Here is an 18114-nt window from a genome sequence, read left to right on the forward strand (position 1 = left end):
TGTATTTTAGTGTATAAGACCACTTGCCACTTGGTCTTGAAGCTGTATCATGCATCCATCTGTACATTGCCTAGTCTATTGGCAATGATACATAAATCATACATTGTGCCACACCAATGTAAGACAACTTTTTTGGGCTGCCATTGATGCACAATTGGCCGTGGTAGTTTGATGTTGAGCAACATCGACATAGACCGCCCAGTGGTGCAAGTATACACATGCACAGAGTTTAACCATGTATGGCTCAACTATCATTTAATTTCTTCAGATGGTTTAAAACCCTTGACCATCATTGGTAGAGCCATTGATGGCTCTCACTACACAAAAGTCCATTTTTGCCATCTTTTTTCAATTTTGCAATTAATATTTGACTTTTAGTGACTGAAACATCCATTTACTAAGTAGAGAGATGTAAATAACCCACCAATCAACTCCTGTCATTTTTCAAACACAGCCACGGCTTGGTAAAAAAAAATAAAAAATAGTTAATGATCTGTGCATGTGCAAATCAATGGATAGTATAATGTCTTCCCCATCTTGTAGGCATGCCAAGACAATAGTCTGCGACTTCTGTTATATATTTCCTAGCCTGTGCTACATCACAACACTGGTAGTCATGGGTAACTCGAGTAAATCCCCAGATACAGCAGCGGCAGATCACAGTATGCAGGAGGCATTTATTTACATAAGACGCCTCCTGCGACATTAGCATATTATTGCCCACCCTGTGATCATTATACATCTCTGAATTTGGCCCTTTGTCTCTTTTTTTTTTTCTCGGATCTCTTCCAGGGGTATACAGATTTACATTTACTGGGAAAGTGGGACTGTGTTCACACAGGTGCACCGTACCCATGTGAACAAGCCTAAAACTGGCCAAGGAAATGTAAATTAGAGCAAAGAGGATTTGTGCATTTACATATAATTTGCATCTAATTTGTCAATCTGGTCATCAATTCATGACAAAGATGCAGTGTCTAAAGTACATACCTTTACTGTAGCTCGTTCATTTTTAAAAAATGTATACAACTTGTAAAAATCATTCTCAGTTAGTTTTACATATCAGGTTTATCATAGGTCAGATAAGATCACTTTCCGATTCCAGTAATATAAAATGGTTTTAGTTATTTGATTTCTGATGTTTTGTTTTGTTTTGTTTTGTTATTCATTTGCATATTTTGACTTTAAAAAGTTGTCATACATCATCACAATTGCCGATGTTAGCATTATTATTATTATAAATTCTTAGCCACAGAATGAGAGAGCGCAAAGAAACATTATACCTGTGCAACTTACAGTATCTAGTGCATCGTGTTTTCTTTGTATAGCAACCAAATAAGAGTGAATAAAACATATTGGGAGCTGAAGGTGGGATAATAGCTGCAAATATAGGCAGCATAGCATGCTACTTAGGAATAAGCTTATCTGATTTTATATAACAAAGCATATTATGTTATCATAATGAGGTATTTTAAACCATGAAATATATATTTAAATGCCCAGTTGCACAACCTAAACTACATAGCATCCAGTACCTTACCCTTATGTATACACATGCATCTTTATATTTGCACAAATATTTGAAAATGCTAAAAAAAAAAAAGGTGATTACTTCACACAGCAATGGGCACAACTTAGAAATGAGAGATGAATTACTCTCCCACATACTCAGAGGAAGGTCAGTTCATTAATAATGCAGTGGCAGCTGCTGATTGTACCTGTGTAAGCTGCGGTAATGGCAGCATCTGCCTCTCCATTGAGGTCTTGGAAAGCAAAACAATTTCTGATAAAGAGTCTTAGAAGACCCGGTTCTTTGAGCTACATGGGAACCATTCAGAACAAACTGGAGATTAGCATAATGATGATGAGAATTTTCTTTGGCTGCTGTAGAATTATAATATTAACTAATTGCTGCAGTATTTGTCTTCCTGGTGTCATCACCCCAGAAACAAAAATTGTTATTTAAAATAAAAAAAAGTTATCATAAATATTCACCAGTTTTTCAGCACCTATTTCTGTGGGACCAAACGGTTAGTCATTTATGTGCATTCAGGAAATTATAGTTTATTACTAGCATTATGTAATATAGAGTATAAGGGAAGCAACCAGAATGAACTGGAATGGAAATATAAATTTTGTTCTTCCTTCTGAAGTCAGAGGAGGATTTCCAATGCCGGGCAGACAAAATGGAAATAAAATAACATTGTGGGGGAAATTTACTAAGGGAAATACAACTCACAAAATCGTATTTGCACTGAAAAATACGATTTACTATCCTGAAAATACGATAATTCATATTCATGGCACATTCATTTTTGTATTTACAAATACAAATGTATACACCATCGAAAGAATACGAATAGGAATCACCATTCAAAAGAAATGGTGATTTCTAATTTACTAAGTGGCCATGTTGAAAATTACCTGCAATTAGCAGGATACAGCCGCTAATTGCCGGCCAAATACGCCAGGAAAAGACACTTCATTTTAAAGTCCCAGCATGCGGGCCATTAAGGGGCTTGCTGGGACTCTAAGTTCCACAGCAAAACCAATAGTTAAATAAAATCACACTGACACCCAAGAAAAATAAGCTTTATTACACACAGAGCCCACACATACTGATACTTACCTATCTTGGGCCTGTAGGTAGCCCTCCATCCATTGGTGCGTCTTTTCCTGAACAAATCCATGGGGTACCTATTGAAGCAAATTATACTTACAAGGGTCCTCCGGCTTAGATCGAGTCCTCTTCGGTCCATGTAAAAAATGTAAAAAATCTGAATTTGTATTTAAAATACGAATTTGTATCGGCTAAAAATATGAATCCATACGCCATCGGAAAATACGAATCAGTCAAATACGACTCATTAGTACATTTTCCTCCGGAAAACGAATTTGCATACGGCTATAACTGCAAAGTACTCTCACTCTGAGCTGTGACAGGTTTTAGCCCACAAACTCTCCACCCCACCTTCAGTCCCTATCTGCTCCTACCTCCAACTACCTCCAATCTCTGTCTTCACAGCTCCCTCTCTTCATATCCAGCAAGTTTGAGACAGATCAATGTCCCTGCAAAAATTGCTTTATTTGAGTGGGCTCTAGTGGTCTTTGGTGGTACTTAACCTCAAAGAGGTGAGGAGTAAGTAGCTACACACACATATATATATATATATATATATATATATATGACAAAAGAAAATAAGTGCACAAACAACCTTGAATAGTTGAAAATAATGGCAGTCCACAGTAAAAGGGGCTAATAGTCCCGTTCAGCGTTCAGTGTAATAAAATGCACTCAGGGTTAAATGTTCACCCGGCTGCTCTCAATTGCCTGGATTCCACAGGTAGAATGATTCTAGAAGAATAAATAAGAGCGCTCCATAGTACAATATCAAACAGGTAACAATGTTTTATTTAAAACAATTTCCAAGCAAAGACACAAGTAGGGTAACGTACCGAAGCAGGCGGTTCAGCAACCGCAAAGTCATAGCATGTATCTCTGTGTATCCTACACAGATTTGGTCGGAGCGGTTACACTCACATTCGGCGGACAGACAGCAACGCCAGGCCACGTCCCACCGCGTTTCGTAACCACGTACTTCGTCAGCCCTCTATATGTGGATATATATCTGTAATATCTAATGACCTTTCTACTTGCTATTGATATATAATGTCACATTATTCAAATATATATAGATTGTAAGCTTGCGAGCAGGGCCCTCCTACCTTTTGACTGTCTGTAAGTACCCTGTTTGTTGTATCCCTGTCTCTGTTTGTAAAGGGCAATGGAATATGCTGCGCTATATAAGAAACTGTTAATAAATAAATAAATAAATATATAAAGGGTTTTAACAAGGTACAGGTGGGAGACATTCTTCACAGGAAGAGGATCAACAGAACACAAGGACATGCACTGACACTAGAGGGAGGAAGATTCAGGGGAAATTTGAGGAAAAATTACTTCACAGAAAGAGTAGTAGATAAGTGGAAGAGCCTACCATCAGAGGTGGTAGAGGCAAATACAGTAGAGCAATTTAAACATGCTTGGGATAGAAATATTGATATCCTTACAAAAAAATAAGGATCAAATATAGTTTGAGGTAACGGGGGAAATTTACTAAAGAAAATTTGTAAAAAATAGGTTTATTTGTATCCAGAAATACACTTATTTTTGACATTTACTATCCCGAAAATACGGCAATTCGTATTCGTATTGATAGCACATACGACTACGAATTGCCGTATTTTCGGGATAGTAAATGTCAAAAATAAGTGTATTTCTGGATACAAATACACCTATTTTTTTTTTACAAATTTCCTTTAGTAAATTTCCCCCAACATGTTTAAAAAAGGGGCAGACTAGATGGGCCAAGTGGTTCTTGTCTGCCATCAAATTCTATGTTTCTATATACTGAATGCTGATTTAAGTAGTAGTATATGGAAAGTCTAAAACTGTACAACATTCAGTATAGGGAGTCCATGTTTGATTTGGCTTAGATGTAAATGATAGTGCTTGAATTGTCTGCCAAAGGCATGTGAAGCATGTTGTCAGGAGCCTGATCATTTCACAAATACAGAGAATCATGTCATTTAATGTGTCACCCATGAAGTCTGCTTTCTAAGAATATAATTACACACTGTATACAGAAAAACTATGGCGCAGCATAGAGACTAGAGAGGATAAGTGAGGCACTGAGCATTCACTGGGCATTGAATGTTAGGGAAATTGCATTAGTTATCTTTGAAAGCATCTCCTTATGAGCAGTAACTTTAGATTGCTTACAACATTTACTTGTAGATCTGTTTGTTTTAGGCTTGTCAGTATGAGTGGAAATTCTACAGAGGGGGAAACAATGTTCTGTCTACTATTTGTATTTTTAGGCACTTTTATTGGTGTCCTGCAAGGAGAAGATTGGGAGTCTAGTTTACATTACAGATAAAGGCTTCAAAAGCTGCTGACCACAGGCCTGATGATTAGCACAATACACATCACATAACATTTGTTAGTAATATATAATGAAAAAGCTAAGCTGTTAGTTACACTACTCACAGCTCTTGCAGGCCGTTAGGTATGGATGATTAAGTTGGACAGTTCTGCACTACAATGCTATTAATAACCCCAAATCATACTACCCCCATTTGTACACTATATAATAGTATAATGGAGTGTCTTGTGCACATGAGAAAATATTGTCTTAACATTTATTAATCTACTAATTCCAATAAATGTTAAGGTAATAGGTTTTATCTCCTATATATTTGGCTACATCTGTCACTCAAAGTGGGTGTCTGTGTCTATAACGCTCTGTTCCTGGACTTTCCTCTTAATGTGTGATTGCCTTCATCTGTGCTGACACCTTTCTGAGAAATTAACCTGTTTAAAACAGGTGATGGCAATCATACATTAAGGGGAAGTCTAGAAACAGAGCATTGTGTCCCTCCTGGAGAGGGTCATGTTGGGAGGTATGTGACAGAGAACCTTACCAGTGAGCCCACAGACAGTGCCAGACACCCTCTGCCTTCCCATGTTGCCCAGCACTGCTACTCCACAGCCACCAGGTGAGCGCCCCCCTCCCGCGATTTGCAGCAAAACCTCCCCCCCGCGCGCCCCCCCTCCCGCGATTCGCGGCAAAAACACCCGCTCCCCCGCGACCCCCCCTACCGCGATTCGCAGCAAAAACACCCCCGCGACCCCCCCTCCCGCGATTCGCTGCAAAAAGACCCCCCCCCCCCCACGACCCCTCCCGCAATTCGCGGCATAACCACCACCCCGCGACCCCCCCCTCCTGCGAATCGCGGCAAACCCTCCCCCGTGACCCCCCCCCCGCGACCTCCCTCCCGCGATTCGCGGCAAAAAGAACCCCCCCCGCGACCCCCCCTTGCACGATTAGCGGCACCCCCCCTGCGACCCCCCTCCCGCGATTCGCGGCACCCCCCCCCCCCGCAATTCGCAGCAGCCCCAGGATTAAATGGCACACTGACATGGCTATGGTCGACAATGAAAAAGGTTGACATGAGTTTTTGAAGATTTATTTTTAATTTTTTCATATTCATTGTCATGTGTCGACATGGACACCAATGAAGTGGCACACTTATGTCAACATTTACATGTGTTGACCTTTCTGTGTTGATTTTTTCTTGTGGCGATTCGCGTCACACACCCCCGCAACCCCCCCTCCCGCGAACCCCGCCCTCCCGCGATTCGCGGCACCCACCCCCGCGACCCCCCCCTCCCGCAAATCGCGGCACCCCCCGCGATTCGCGGCAGCCCCAGGATTAAATGGCACATGCAAAACACTGGCACGGCTATGGTCGACAATGAAAAAGGTTGACATGAGTTTTTGAAGATTTATTTCATTTTTTGAATGTTTTCATATTCATTGTCATGTGTCAACATGGACACCAATGAAGTGGCACACTTATGTCAACATTTACATGTGTTGACCTTTCTGTGTTGATTTTTTCTTGTGGCGATTCGCGTCACACCCCCCCGCAACCCCCCCTCCCGCGATTCGCGGCACCCCCCGTGACCCCCCACCTCCCGCAATTCGCGGCAACCCCCCACCGGAACCCCTGTGAACCCCGCCCTCCCGCGATTCGCGGCACCCAACCCCGCGACCCCCCCCCGCAATTCGCGGCACCCCCCGTGATTCGCGGCAGCTCCAGAATTAAATTGCACATGGAAAACACTGACATGGCTATGGTCGACAATGAAAAAGGTTGACATGAGTTTTTGAAGTTTTTTTTTTCATTTTTTGAATATTTTCATATTCATTGACACCAATGAAGTGCCACACTTATGTCAACATTTACATGTGTTGACCTTTCTGTGTTGATTTTTTCTTGTGGCGATTTGCGTCACACCCCCCCCCCACAACCCCCACTCCCGCGATTCACGGCACACACACACACCTCCCCCGCGATTCTCGGCACCCCACCCCGTGACCCCCCCTCCCGTGATTCGCCGCAACCCCCGCCCCGTAACCCCCCCTCCCGCGATTCGCGGCACCCACCCCCGCGACCCCCCCTCCCGCAATTCGCGGCACCCCCCCGCGATTCGCGGCAGCTCCAGAATTAAATTGCACATGGAAAACACTGACATGGCTATGGTCGACAATGAAAAAGGTTGACATGAGTTTTTTAAGTTTTTTTTTTCATTTTTTGAATGTTTTCATATTCATTCTCATGTGTCGACATGGACACCAATGAAGTGCCACACTTATGTCAACATTTACATGTGTTGACCTTTCTGTGTTGATTTTTTCTTGTAGCAATTTTTTTACAGTGACAATTATGTGCACGTCAACCTACACATCATCAACCAATTCTTTGTATAATATATAACACCTGTTCTGTTTTACTGTAGGTGTTTTAAGTCAGATCTTTTACTGCTACTATTACTGTTTATGTAAATGCATTCTGAATGACAGCAACATCCTACCATCCTTCTACAAGAATATATAACCCACTAGGTGATTTATCGCGCCCCGTGCCCCCCCCTCCCGCAATTCACGCCCCCCCCCCCACGATTCACGCCCCCTCCCACGATTCACGTCACCCCCCGCACACACCCCCCTCCCGCAATTTGCAACCCCCCCTCCCGCAATTCACGCCCCCTCCCACGCTTTGCGGACCCCCGCCCTCTCCCGCGATCCGCGGACACCTGCGCCCCCTCCCTCCCTTGATTCACGGCACCCACCACGCCCCTCCCACAATTCACGGCACCCCTAAGCCCCTCTTTAGTCCCCCGTATACTCACACACCCCTATCACTACCCAGCTTCCTGCTCTCCTGAACCGTAACTTCCACCACTGGGGAGTCGATGACTTTGTTTTGCCCACATGCCCCTATCATGCCTCATAGCCCAGCCTCCTGCTCTCATGTACCCTAACTCCCACCCAGTAGGAGGAGACACTGACTCAGGGCCACCATCCTGTACTCCTGTACTGCCACACTGGACCCTCACCCACTGGCAGAAGCTGCACAGTATCTCCCACCCTCCTCTTTAGTCCCCCTTATGTCCACACACCCCTATCACTACCCAGCCTCCTGTTTTCCTGTGTCGTGACCTCCGCCAGTGGGGAGCCGCTGACTCAAAAACACCCTACTATACTATTGCACACACACACACCTAAACAACATGCACACACAGCCCCCCCCCCCCACACCCACAAATGTCACTGTACCATCCACACTATCAATGTACATCTTACTCTGTAACCGCTTTTTAATTAAACAAAACAATACACACCCCCTTCCAAATCATATGCTCTCTATTTAACACATTTCACCTATAACTCAAGTTGCAATACAGGCATCTTACATACAATTCTAACCATCTTTCTCATATACAAATGTTCACAAATTAAGGGGGCGCAGCCCCTTACGACGGTGTGAAGAGCGCCCGTAGGGCGCGATGAATCACCTAGTATATATATATATATATATATATATACACAGAGAGAGAGAGAGAGAGACCCAGAGACTGGCACTCTGCAGCAACAAAGATATCTTCAGCCGGGGTGCAGACACGTAGAGAGAATAGGTAGAGGGGTTGGAATCGCGGCACTCACACGGACTTACAAATAAGGACACTACACAAGCAGTGCGGATAACGTTTCAGATGTTATTCCTTTTTCAAATCACAGAACCAAATGCATACAAAAATAAGCCTGGTATAGGTACTGTGGAGGTGGGAGAAAAAAGTACAATTCCACGTGGAGGGATGATGTATGCGCCAAGCATCTAAGAGCTGAAAGTCATGAAAGTTCTTCTTGACTTTGCGGTGTAGTTTACTAGAATAATGAGGAATCTTTAAATAATGAAAGGAATCTAGGCGTGGGTCTAAAGGCCAGTTTAAAGCACCCCGAAGGATCAAAAAACCCTGTATATGAGAGAAGGCTAAGCCGAGTGCTTTTTCCCAAAAAAGTTGGTTGGGCTCTATTAGAGGCATAATTATTAAAAACAGTAAAGGCCGTAGAGAGTGAGGTCACAATCCAATTCCAGCACCAGAAAGGATAAAACTTCCGGCTGCCTAGAGACAGCCCTGGCTCCTCCCCTCCTCTACCCCGCCTCCTAGGCTAGCTACTTTCATTTTTTTCCAAAGCCAGGCAGGAGGCAAGATAGAAGGAAGAGAAACCCATACAGAAACACATTCAACAAATATGTGTGTGTGTGTGTGTGGTTTCTCAACAGAGAAACCATAACTGTAACATGTATAAGTACCCTCAACAGAGGAACTTTTAACTAAGTTCACTCAACGGAGGAACTATGAACTTCAATACCAATGAAGCAGGTGCGGCAGGGAGGGATCCCTGTGGCCCCTGACGTCCTCGAAGAAAGAGATTTAACACGTACTGGAGATCTTACAGTTCAGAAGTAGGGCACTACCTGGTATCAGCTGGTGGCAAACATCCTCAGTAAGGGCAACATGGTGAGCAAACAAAATCACCACACCCTGTTATTGGAGACAAAACCTTTGGGGAAATTCCTATTTCGGAGGGAGGGGGCAGCACCTTCCTTGAACATTGCAGAATGTTCAGAAGATATTCAAACTCTTTATAAATGGCACTTCCCTGGGAACATGTGTACACTAGTACAAAGTTTACCAAACTCTGCCATTACAGTCCAGGTTTCAAGAATATCTATGCTTGAGTCCAGATGGTTAACTCAAATGGACTGAGATACTGATTAAGTCACTTTGTCACAAGCATTGAAATCTTTGAGACCTGAACTGTAATGGTGGAGCTTGGGAAACTCTGCACCAGTAAGAATAACAGGATACATTCCCTATCCCAGCAGACAGGGTACCGGTAATCACAATACCGATGCCGGCATCCCAACTGTCACCAGGAGATTGATGCCAAAATGCCAAATTAGGATGCTGGCACTGGAATGCCGACTGTTGGCATCTCTAATGTAAGTATGTAGAGTGTGGTAGCGTTAGGCGGGGTTAGGGTTAGGCACTAGGGTGGGACTTAGGGTTAGACTGCAGGGAGGAGGGAAGCTTAGGGTTAGTCTGTGCGGAGGGTGGGTCAGGGTTAGGCACTTAGAAGGTTAGGCTGCTGGTGAGGGGGCTAGGATTTGGTGGCACGGTGCAGGGAATAGGTTAAGGAACTAGCATACAGAGTTAGGGACCCCTGTCAGGATTCCTTCCATCGGGTACCTTCAGAGTTGGTATTCTGATGGCTGGCATCCTGACCGCCAGTCATCTGTATGTATCCCGGAACAACTTACCTGGGTTACTACTGTAGATAATAAATATAAAACATTTGTGGCCATAAAGAAGCTGAGTGATTTTTTAAATTATTTTTGTTGTTTACCATGTTTTTCTTCTTATCCACTCTTCTAGAGTGTACACTGTCACTGTCCCAGCTTTAGTAGCCATAGACTCCTGTGGCATGAAGTGGTTAATGTAAAAAAAAAAAAAATGTTCACAAAAGCACAGATTTTTCTCCTCCCGCCCTGCATGACCATGTAGTGTCTGTGTGAATGGCTCAGACCATATGATGCAAGTAATTAATGGTGCTTTTATTTTCTTACACAAAGGGGTCACATTAGTATGGGTATCCCCCACCCCCGCATCTTTGGCAACAAAAAATATTATTTTGTAACTTAAAAATTTTTATGAGCTGAGTGTTAAAATATAAAACAGCATTCATTAATGAATTGAATTACTTTATCCTGGAGTCGTAGAGTTAGCAAAAGTGTAAATTTGACTTGAAAAATAATTGCATTGAATTGATTGGTAGTTGGATGACTCTAAATCACATTGTGTTTCTTTGTATTTGTCTTTTGTAACGCTTGAGGCATCCACAATATATTAGATCAAGCTCAGTGCACAAAACACTCTTATTGCAAAAGTGGACCTGGGGATACATTGATGTGGGTTTTCCCCTCTGGCACAGGAGAGGTTAAATGGGTGCACAAGAGGTGTGATAATTGTGCATTGCCACAGAGCAATCATCGAAATCCTTTGATCCTGAACATTTTCGATCTTCCTCCCTGCAAATTGATGAATCCCTTGAAAATAGTGAAATTCTAAGGTGGGGTTTAAAGGTTTAAATTAAGCTTGTAGGGGTAACTTGGGTGGTTATACTTATGACGCATAAAGTTGAGGTTGTTGCTGTTGATAAATATTCGGTTAAATAATGTTTAGTAAAATTGGTGCATAATGACTAAATAGTCTTTACGTATATTGAATACCAAAAACACTCTAAACATGAACATAAATGCCAAAAATGTAAATCTATCAAGCAGATCTGTGTAGACCAGAAAGATAATACTATGTATACTTCCAAACTGAAGTCTGTTCTTTGCTCTGGACCTCTGTGTAATCTAATTTCCCAGATCCAACCCGGTTACAGCTGTGTTGTTATCATTTACATTTTGGGGCTGGCACTTCTCTTCTGTGCTTTTAGTTTTCCCACCCTTCCCCCTATATCAATTCCCCTGCACGTCAATTGCTCCAAGCACACTTTGGTCAGCCCCAGATTTTATGGCAAAGGTCTTGACCTAAATGTCACATTGGTCCATACCGCTGCCCCTTTGGCTGAATGATGATGCAGACTTTATTGTGTTGAGAGGTTGGTCTTGAGGGCAGTGCACTCACCCTAGAAATCAGGACCAATGAGCTTTCCAGTCGGACTTTCGGAGGACAATGGATCAGTCGGGTATACAAAACCTCACAATACAAAGGAGCTTGTAAAAAGTGTACATTTGGCCACACCATACGTTGAACCTTCACACCTCAGTTCAACTCTTCAACTTCTCTTTCAGTTGAACAATTACATAGAATGTGTGCGTCACTTTCTTCTAAGTTCTATGCAATTGTGTTTTATTTTATTTAATACTGTTCTGTATCCAGAGTTTAATTATAATTTCGCAATGTTCTTTTGTTGGAAAAAACTCAGTTTTTGACCAATAAAATGTTCATAGTATATCTGTATAAGTCTCACAGTACATCTGTATAAGTCAGGGTCTCAATTCTCTGTAGGTGTATTTTATGATTGCCAATATTTTAATTCAGTGACAGGAAGAGCAAGTATATGTATGTGTGTGTGTGTGTGTATATATATATATATATATATATATATATATATATATATATATATATATATTATATATATATATATATAGTGTATTCCATTAGCTTATTTAGAGCATATCATCAAGTGAGATCAGTGACCCTGTTTCCATTTGTGTTAACAGCTGTAAGGAAGGCTATATGACATGCCCGGTGCATTTTAACATCTTATGCTCCGGGCAAAATAAAATCTCAGGAAGTTCGTATCAATGCTTGGTTTACATTAAATTAGCAGTCCATTTAATAGTTGGCTCTCCTGTTTCTTCTCTCTATAACATGCTAGCACATAGAAGTATGTATAAAAAAATCTCCCTGCAGTTAGATTAGACTGTGTGAAAATGTAGTCCGTTTTAAATTGTTCAGTGGAAAACCTGCTGTCTTTTCCCAAGAAGCAGGGAAAGATGTAAAGCAAAAAGTATGAATTATGGATTAGACATATCATTATTTATGAATCTGCACTAATTTAGCCCAAGGCACTGTAGGTTTTTTATAGTGCCAAAGCAATGTGAAATGTTTACTTTCCCAGCCTACTTAAAAGACTCTGTTTTATAAATGTAGAATTCCAGTATTTTCAGTCTACAAAGGATGAGAATGCAGATATGATCGCCTTGGTGCTCTCCGGCTACAGGTACAGCAGAGATTCATAGAACAACAAATTTCTGTGCTGTAAATAAAGCTATTGCCAGAAGAGCTTACACTCCAATTTGCTTAGCTTGAAGTGGTGCAAAATGGGTGTGCTATAAATGATCGACAGTCGGGATTCTGACAGTCATTTCTCCGATGTCGGAATCCCGACTGCACAGCGGGGGGAGCGCAATGAAGCCCCTTGCGGGTGCGGTGTCGGGAAGAGCCGTCCGGCACCCTGCAAAATTTACTGATTTTACTGATTTTACAGCATTGTTAATGGGTTCTTTAAGCAACATTTATGCCAACATAACCTCAGATATTCATTGACACACAGAGGTGTGATTAAATGCCTGTTTCAGGAAGGTTAAGTGCTTTTATGGTGTTATTAATAATTACTGACACTTTCTACACTGCATTTGTTATCATAAAAAAATCCTTTCATTAGTGAGTGATTGACTCTTTGGACTCTGAAACTATTTTGAGCTATAGGTATATAGCGACATCTGCTGGTAGGAAGATGCCAAAGGAGTTCATCGGTATTATCTGCTGTCCTATTCTTGAATCTAGCTAGAAATACCACTTGATAACCATCATTGTTCTGCAGAAGGCAGACTTCAGTTTCAGCTCACATCTATTATCACAATGGGGGGGTTTGCAAGTAAGGATCCTTACTGTGGAGAAAAAGTGGTATCTCTGTAATAGTCTTTCTGTAGTAATAAAAAAAGGTTAAGCTAGCAGAAATAAGACGTATAAGGAACATTGGGGCAGATGTATTAACCAGCGTTAAGTGCAAAAATGCACTTAACGCTGGTTAACTGGGGGGGATTACGTCTGTCCCTAATGTATTACTAGCGCACCTAACGTGCGCTAGTGACAGCCCGCCGAGTTACGCTCGGCGGGGCTGTCCCTGCAATCCCCCCCAGGGATTAACGGCCGGGGCAATGTATTAACAGCCTTCAAGGCGTTAATTCGCCCCGGCCGCTTCGCCAGCTCAGGGCTAGCGTTGTCCTATCCCCCACTATGGGGACAACGCTAGCCCTGCGTCTGGCTTGGGCTGCGCTGGAGATCTCGCGGTTTTTGCGAGATCTCGCGCATGCCCAGTAAGCCGGGCAGGGGGGGCGACGGGGAGTGCGCATGTGCGGGGCGGCGAGGGAGCCGATAAGGAGAGCCGTTAACGCTGGGCATAACGGCTCTCCTTGTCGGCTTGGGGGATGTTAATACATCTCCCCATAACGAGTGCCCGCTTCTCCTCGTTATGCAGGAGAAGCGGGACTCGTTATTTCACAAACGTAACAAGCTTAATGATACATCTGCCCCATTATCCAAAAACTGTTCCTGAAATAACTTGTGTTTTCTGCATACATTGGTTATTTAAAATGCAGGAGAAAAAGATTTATAGCTCAGTTGCAGATTTCTTATGTTTATTTATGAATTATTTTTTGGTAAACCCGTAATAAATGGTTCTAACAAAGTGTCTTACCCAGATATTTCAGTGGATAATGAGGCATTTTTTAACAGTGTAGTGGGTAATAGTAATTATATCTGTCCTTCTCTATCTTGATCTGCGTGTCTGTTATACCACTTTCAGACCGCACTCTGGACCCGGGTTATTGCCGTGTCCATGTGTCTTCAACCCCGGTCGAGGTGCGGTGTGAAAGTGCCACTGTGAAAATACCCGGGTTGAGTATCACTGCATTTCAACCCTGGTCTTGACCAGCATTGAACACGGCTCTAACCCGGGTTGGGGTGCAGTCTGAAAGCTCCCTACCCAGGTTATTCAACACTGAATTCATCAATCACAGCTATTTGATGATTCCTCTGTCTCCTTTCATGAGGTCAGTGGCCAGAGCCCGGAAAAACAAGCAGCTCACTGCAGAGCACATGCCTGAGGCAGCATTCCGGCAGTAGCACAGCCATGTCCTCAGTTTGGTCAGATGAGGAGGTGTGGGAATTGCTGAATATAAGGGTAGACGAAGAAATGCACAGATATGACAGTAACAGTAAAAGATGCTGTGGTTTACAAAACATAGCTAAAAGAGAGGCTCTCCCCCTGCGCACATATAGACATCGCTCAGCATTCCTCTCAGCCCCTCACTTTTGTTTCCTTTATGACCTTATGTTTGTGCCTGAAAAAAGTCCTCTTTTAATTACACCAATAGGTTTTGCTGTGCTGACCCGGGTCCAGTGTGAAAGCGGCCAACCAGGAAATAACCCGGGTGTCAAAAGGAGTCTGACCTGGGTCGCAGCAAGGATCGACCCATGTTCAAAATACAGGGTTACACCCGGGTTTGCGGTCTGAAAGCAGTATTATACTGCTTTCAGACCGCACTCCGAACACGGCATATTGCCGTGTTCGCGGGGCCTAAACATGGGTCACGGTGCGGTCTGAAAAGGGCACCACGGGTCGAGCAACACGGCTATTCAACCCTGGTATTGACCAGGGTTGAACACGGCTATGACCCGTGTGAACGGGTGCCTGGGTCGAGCGACCCGTGTCCCGTTCACAGTATGGAGGAGGCAGCACTGTCAGCTCCAAGTACTGCCTCCTCCCGAGCCCCCGATGACGCGCCGCAGCCCAGCACCGCCCCATGTGACGTCACCGACTCGGCAATATGCCGTGTCGGTGTCGGAACTTTCAGACCGCATTGCCGTGTTGCTCTGGGGATGGGACCCGTGTCCTAATCCCGTGTGCGACACGGCATTTGCGGTCTGAAAGTAGTATGAACCCAGGGGAATAGCTTATAAATGTGCGGCATTTGGCATTCTGCTAAACTGCCTACAGCTATGCTCCTGGGAATGCAGTGAGCTGCTTGTTGAGTGCACAGTTCAGAAAACTAAGCAGTGAACCGTTTACAGCTTCTATCACTGGTATATACGCAGGGGGCTTCAGATGAGCACGATCCTCGCTGTCTCTATTTCAGAGGTACTAAATCTCTGGTGATGATGATCCATTGAACTGGAACTCCTAAATAAGGATTGATTTAACCTGACAAAGAGCCCTAAGGAACCATATGGGTTCCATACACCATTTTATTTTACAATCTGCTAGGAGCTAAGCCCCCACCTCCCACCCAGGATTCTACCGATGGACAAATTGGATTGCTGATCTGCTTCGCATTGGGGATTTACTACTTAGATCTATGGACCACATTACAGGTTTTTGCAAGCAGATCCACCCTACTTATATATATGTATTGACACCTTTCGTTGTCATCATCATCATCGAGGCATACTTGCATCAGCCATATCCTTTATGTAAAAGATATGTCAGGTGTACTGGTTGCACTAGAGTCTAACTGAATGTTGTCTACATGGGAACTCCCTGTTACAGCCCAGCTACACCCGCAAATAAAGAGAGGGAGCTATATTAAGCCTTGAGGAGAGATAGAGTGGAGTACCAGCCAATCAGCTCCTAACTGCCAAGTTACAGACAGTGTTTTCAAAATGACAGGAGCTGATTGGTTTGTACTTTATCTCTGTCCACTTTATCACTCTCCAAAGCTTAGTACATCTAGTTTTAGTTTAATATATTTAAGAGTGTAACCTTGCAAGCAGGGCCTTCTCACCTCTTTGTGTGTCTGCTAATACCCAGTCTTGTTTTATTGCAGTGTCTGTTCCCATTAGTAAATCACTGCAGAATATTCTGCCCCCCCCCCCCCCCCCCCCCAAAAAAAAAAAAAGTGAATAAATAAGAGTGTTGGGAGTAGGATACACAGCTGTAAGATAATACCTCAATACAGTAAAAATCTGGGATGATGGACATAAACTAAAGGGTGATTAAAGTTGAAGGGTATATGTCAGGCAATTGTGAAATATACAGAGGTGACTTTGATTAATGTGAAGCTAAAGGTTATGAAAGCGTGCTTTCTCCCTCCCTTACAATGCTGCCAGAGGCGTAGATTATGGACACTCCATAGAAATCCGGAGAGCAGCCTTATTAATCCTACTGTACGCTTCCTTCACTAACTGCTCTTTAGAAAGATGGGTTTTCAGCTGTGACCTAACATCGCTACACAGGAAAAAGGAAATGTCTGTCTTCTTCTTCATCGTCCTGTATTGCCTTAAGCATGTCTTTCAGCAGACATAATTGAATATAAATATTTTGAAAGTGCACTAGAATTGTAGTTTACTTCACAGTGTCTATATAAATAAATAACAAGAGCATATATCTAAAACTTCTCTATGCAGTGATATGGATATTTATATAAGCCTATATTTCTTGGGTGCATTTATGTATAAGTCATTGCATTTTGTCTCTATTGCAGATCCCAGAAGAAAGTACCATGTGAGGTTACTTGCTTACAATAATATGGATGAAGGTTATCAAGCGGACCAAACAGTCAGCACACCAATTTGTGTTTGTAAGTGATTCAGAACATCTCAAAGCCATATGTGAAAGATAATATAAAGCTTAATCATCATTGTCTCCATGCAGAGGAGGCTGCCATTTTGTAGGGTGTGCCAATTTTAAGGAGAAGGTGAGCCTATGAAAGCATGAGGCACATTAGTTCAGCACATATAATGCCTGACTGCATTGGTTGTGGGTGAAAGGTACACAATAATTGAAGTTGCAGATGCTTGTACAATATACACAGCAATGCTTGTACTAGACGTAAGACCATATTAAGCATAAAGATGCCACAATATATATATATATATATATATATATATATATATATATATTAGCGTTGATTCTGGCACTCACTGCATACAAAGAGTAACGATACTGGTGCCTTCCGATAGAACAGCCTAATGCTCAGCATGCAGGAGTCCTGTATACATTCGGGGTGCGGCGGCACTCAGTCAAAGAGGAAACAGAGGTACAGCCTTTAAGACGCCAACGTTTCAATATTTTATCATATTTTCGTCAGGGCAGCTGTATATATATATATATATCTATATATATATATATAGATATATATATATATATAGATATTATTTATTTATTTTAAATGTTGGTTTAAAACTGGAATACTGTCAAAAGGTTCATTTAACAAGTACGTCTTTTTAAGCTTTGAAGTAGGAAAACTACCATATTCTTTTGTTGGCTTCCAGTAAGTGTAAGACAGAATGATAATTCTTACTTTTCTGCTTTCAAATAGCTGTCCCTGATCACATGATCCCCCCTCCTCCACCACCTCATCATCTGTATGCTAATGCGAACAGCTCTTCTTCTATCTACCTACACTGGGGGCGACCTGCATTCTCCTCTGGACAGGCGATAAATTATACTGTACGCTGCAATCCTGTGGGCCTACAGAATGCTTCCTTAGTCATCTATCTGCAAACGTAAGTAAAGTTCTGCACTGTTCACTTACTTGCTGCTGCTGTTTCGAGGATAAACTGCTTCTGAGTTTGAACACACCCTAACAACCAACAGCAGGATTAACAATGGGGCAGAT

General features: G+C 42.7%; 1 protein-coding gene across 1 annotated transcript in view; it reads left to right on the plus strand.

Annotated features, from left to right (window-relative positions):
• PRTG (protogenin) overlaps positions 1-18114 on the plus strand; it is a 128891-nt gene that overhangs the window by 79150 nt on the left and 31627 nt on the right. Inside the window, exons 12-13 of the mRNA XM_083183864.1 lie at positions 16978-17073; positions 17815-18001. Coding sequence (XP_083039990.1) covers positions 16978-17073; positions 17815-18001 — 283 coding nt within the window. The remainder of the gene's footprint in view (positions 1-16977; positions 17074-17814; positions 18002-18114) is intronic.

Source organism: Crinia signifera, chromosome 4, assembly GCF_055691185.1.
Source record: "Crinia signifera chromosome 4, ASM5569118v1, whole genome shotgun sequence".
Lineage (NCBI taxonomy): Eukaryota > Metazoa > Chordata > Amphibia > Anura > Myobatrachidae > Crinia > Crinia signifera.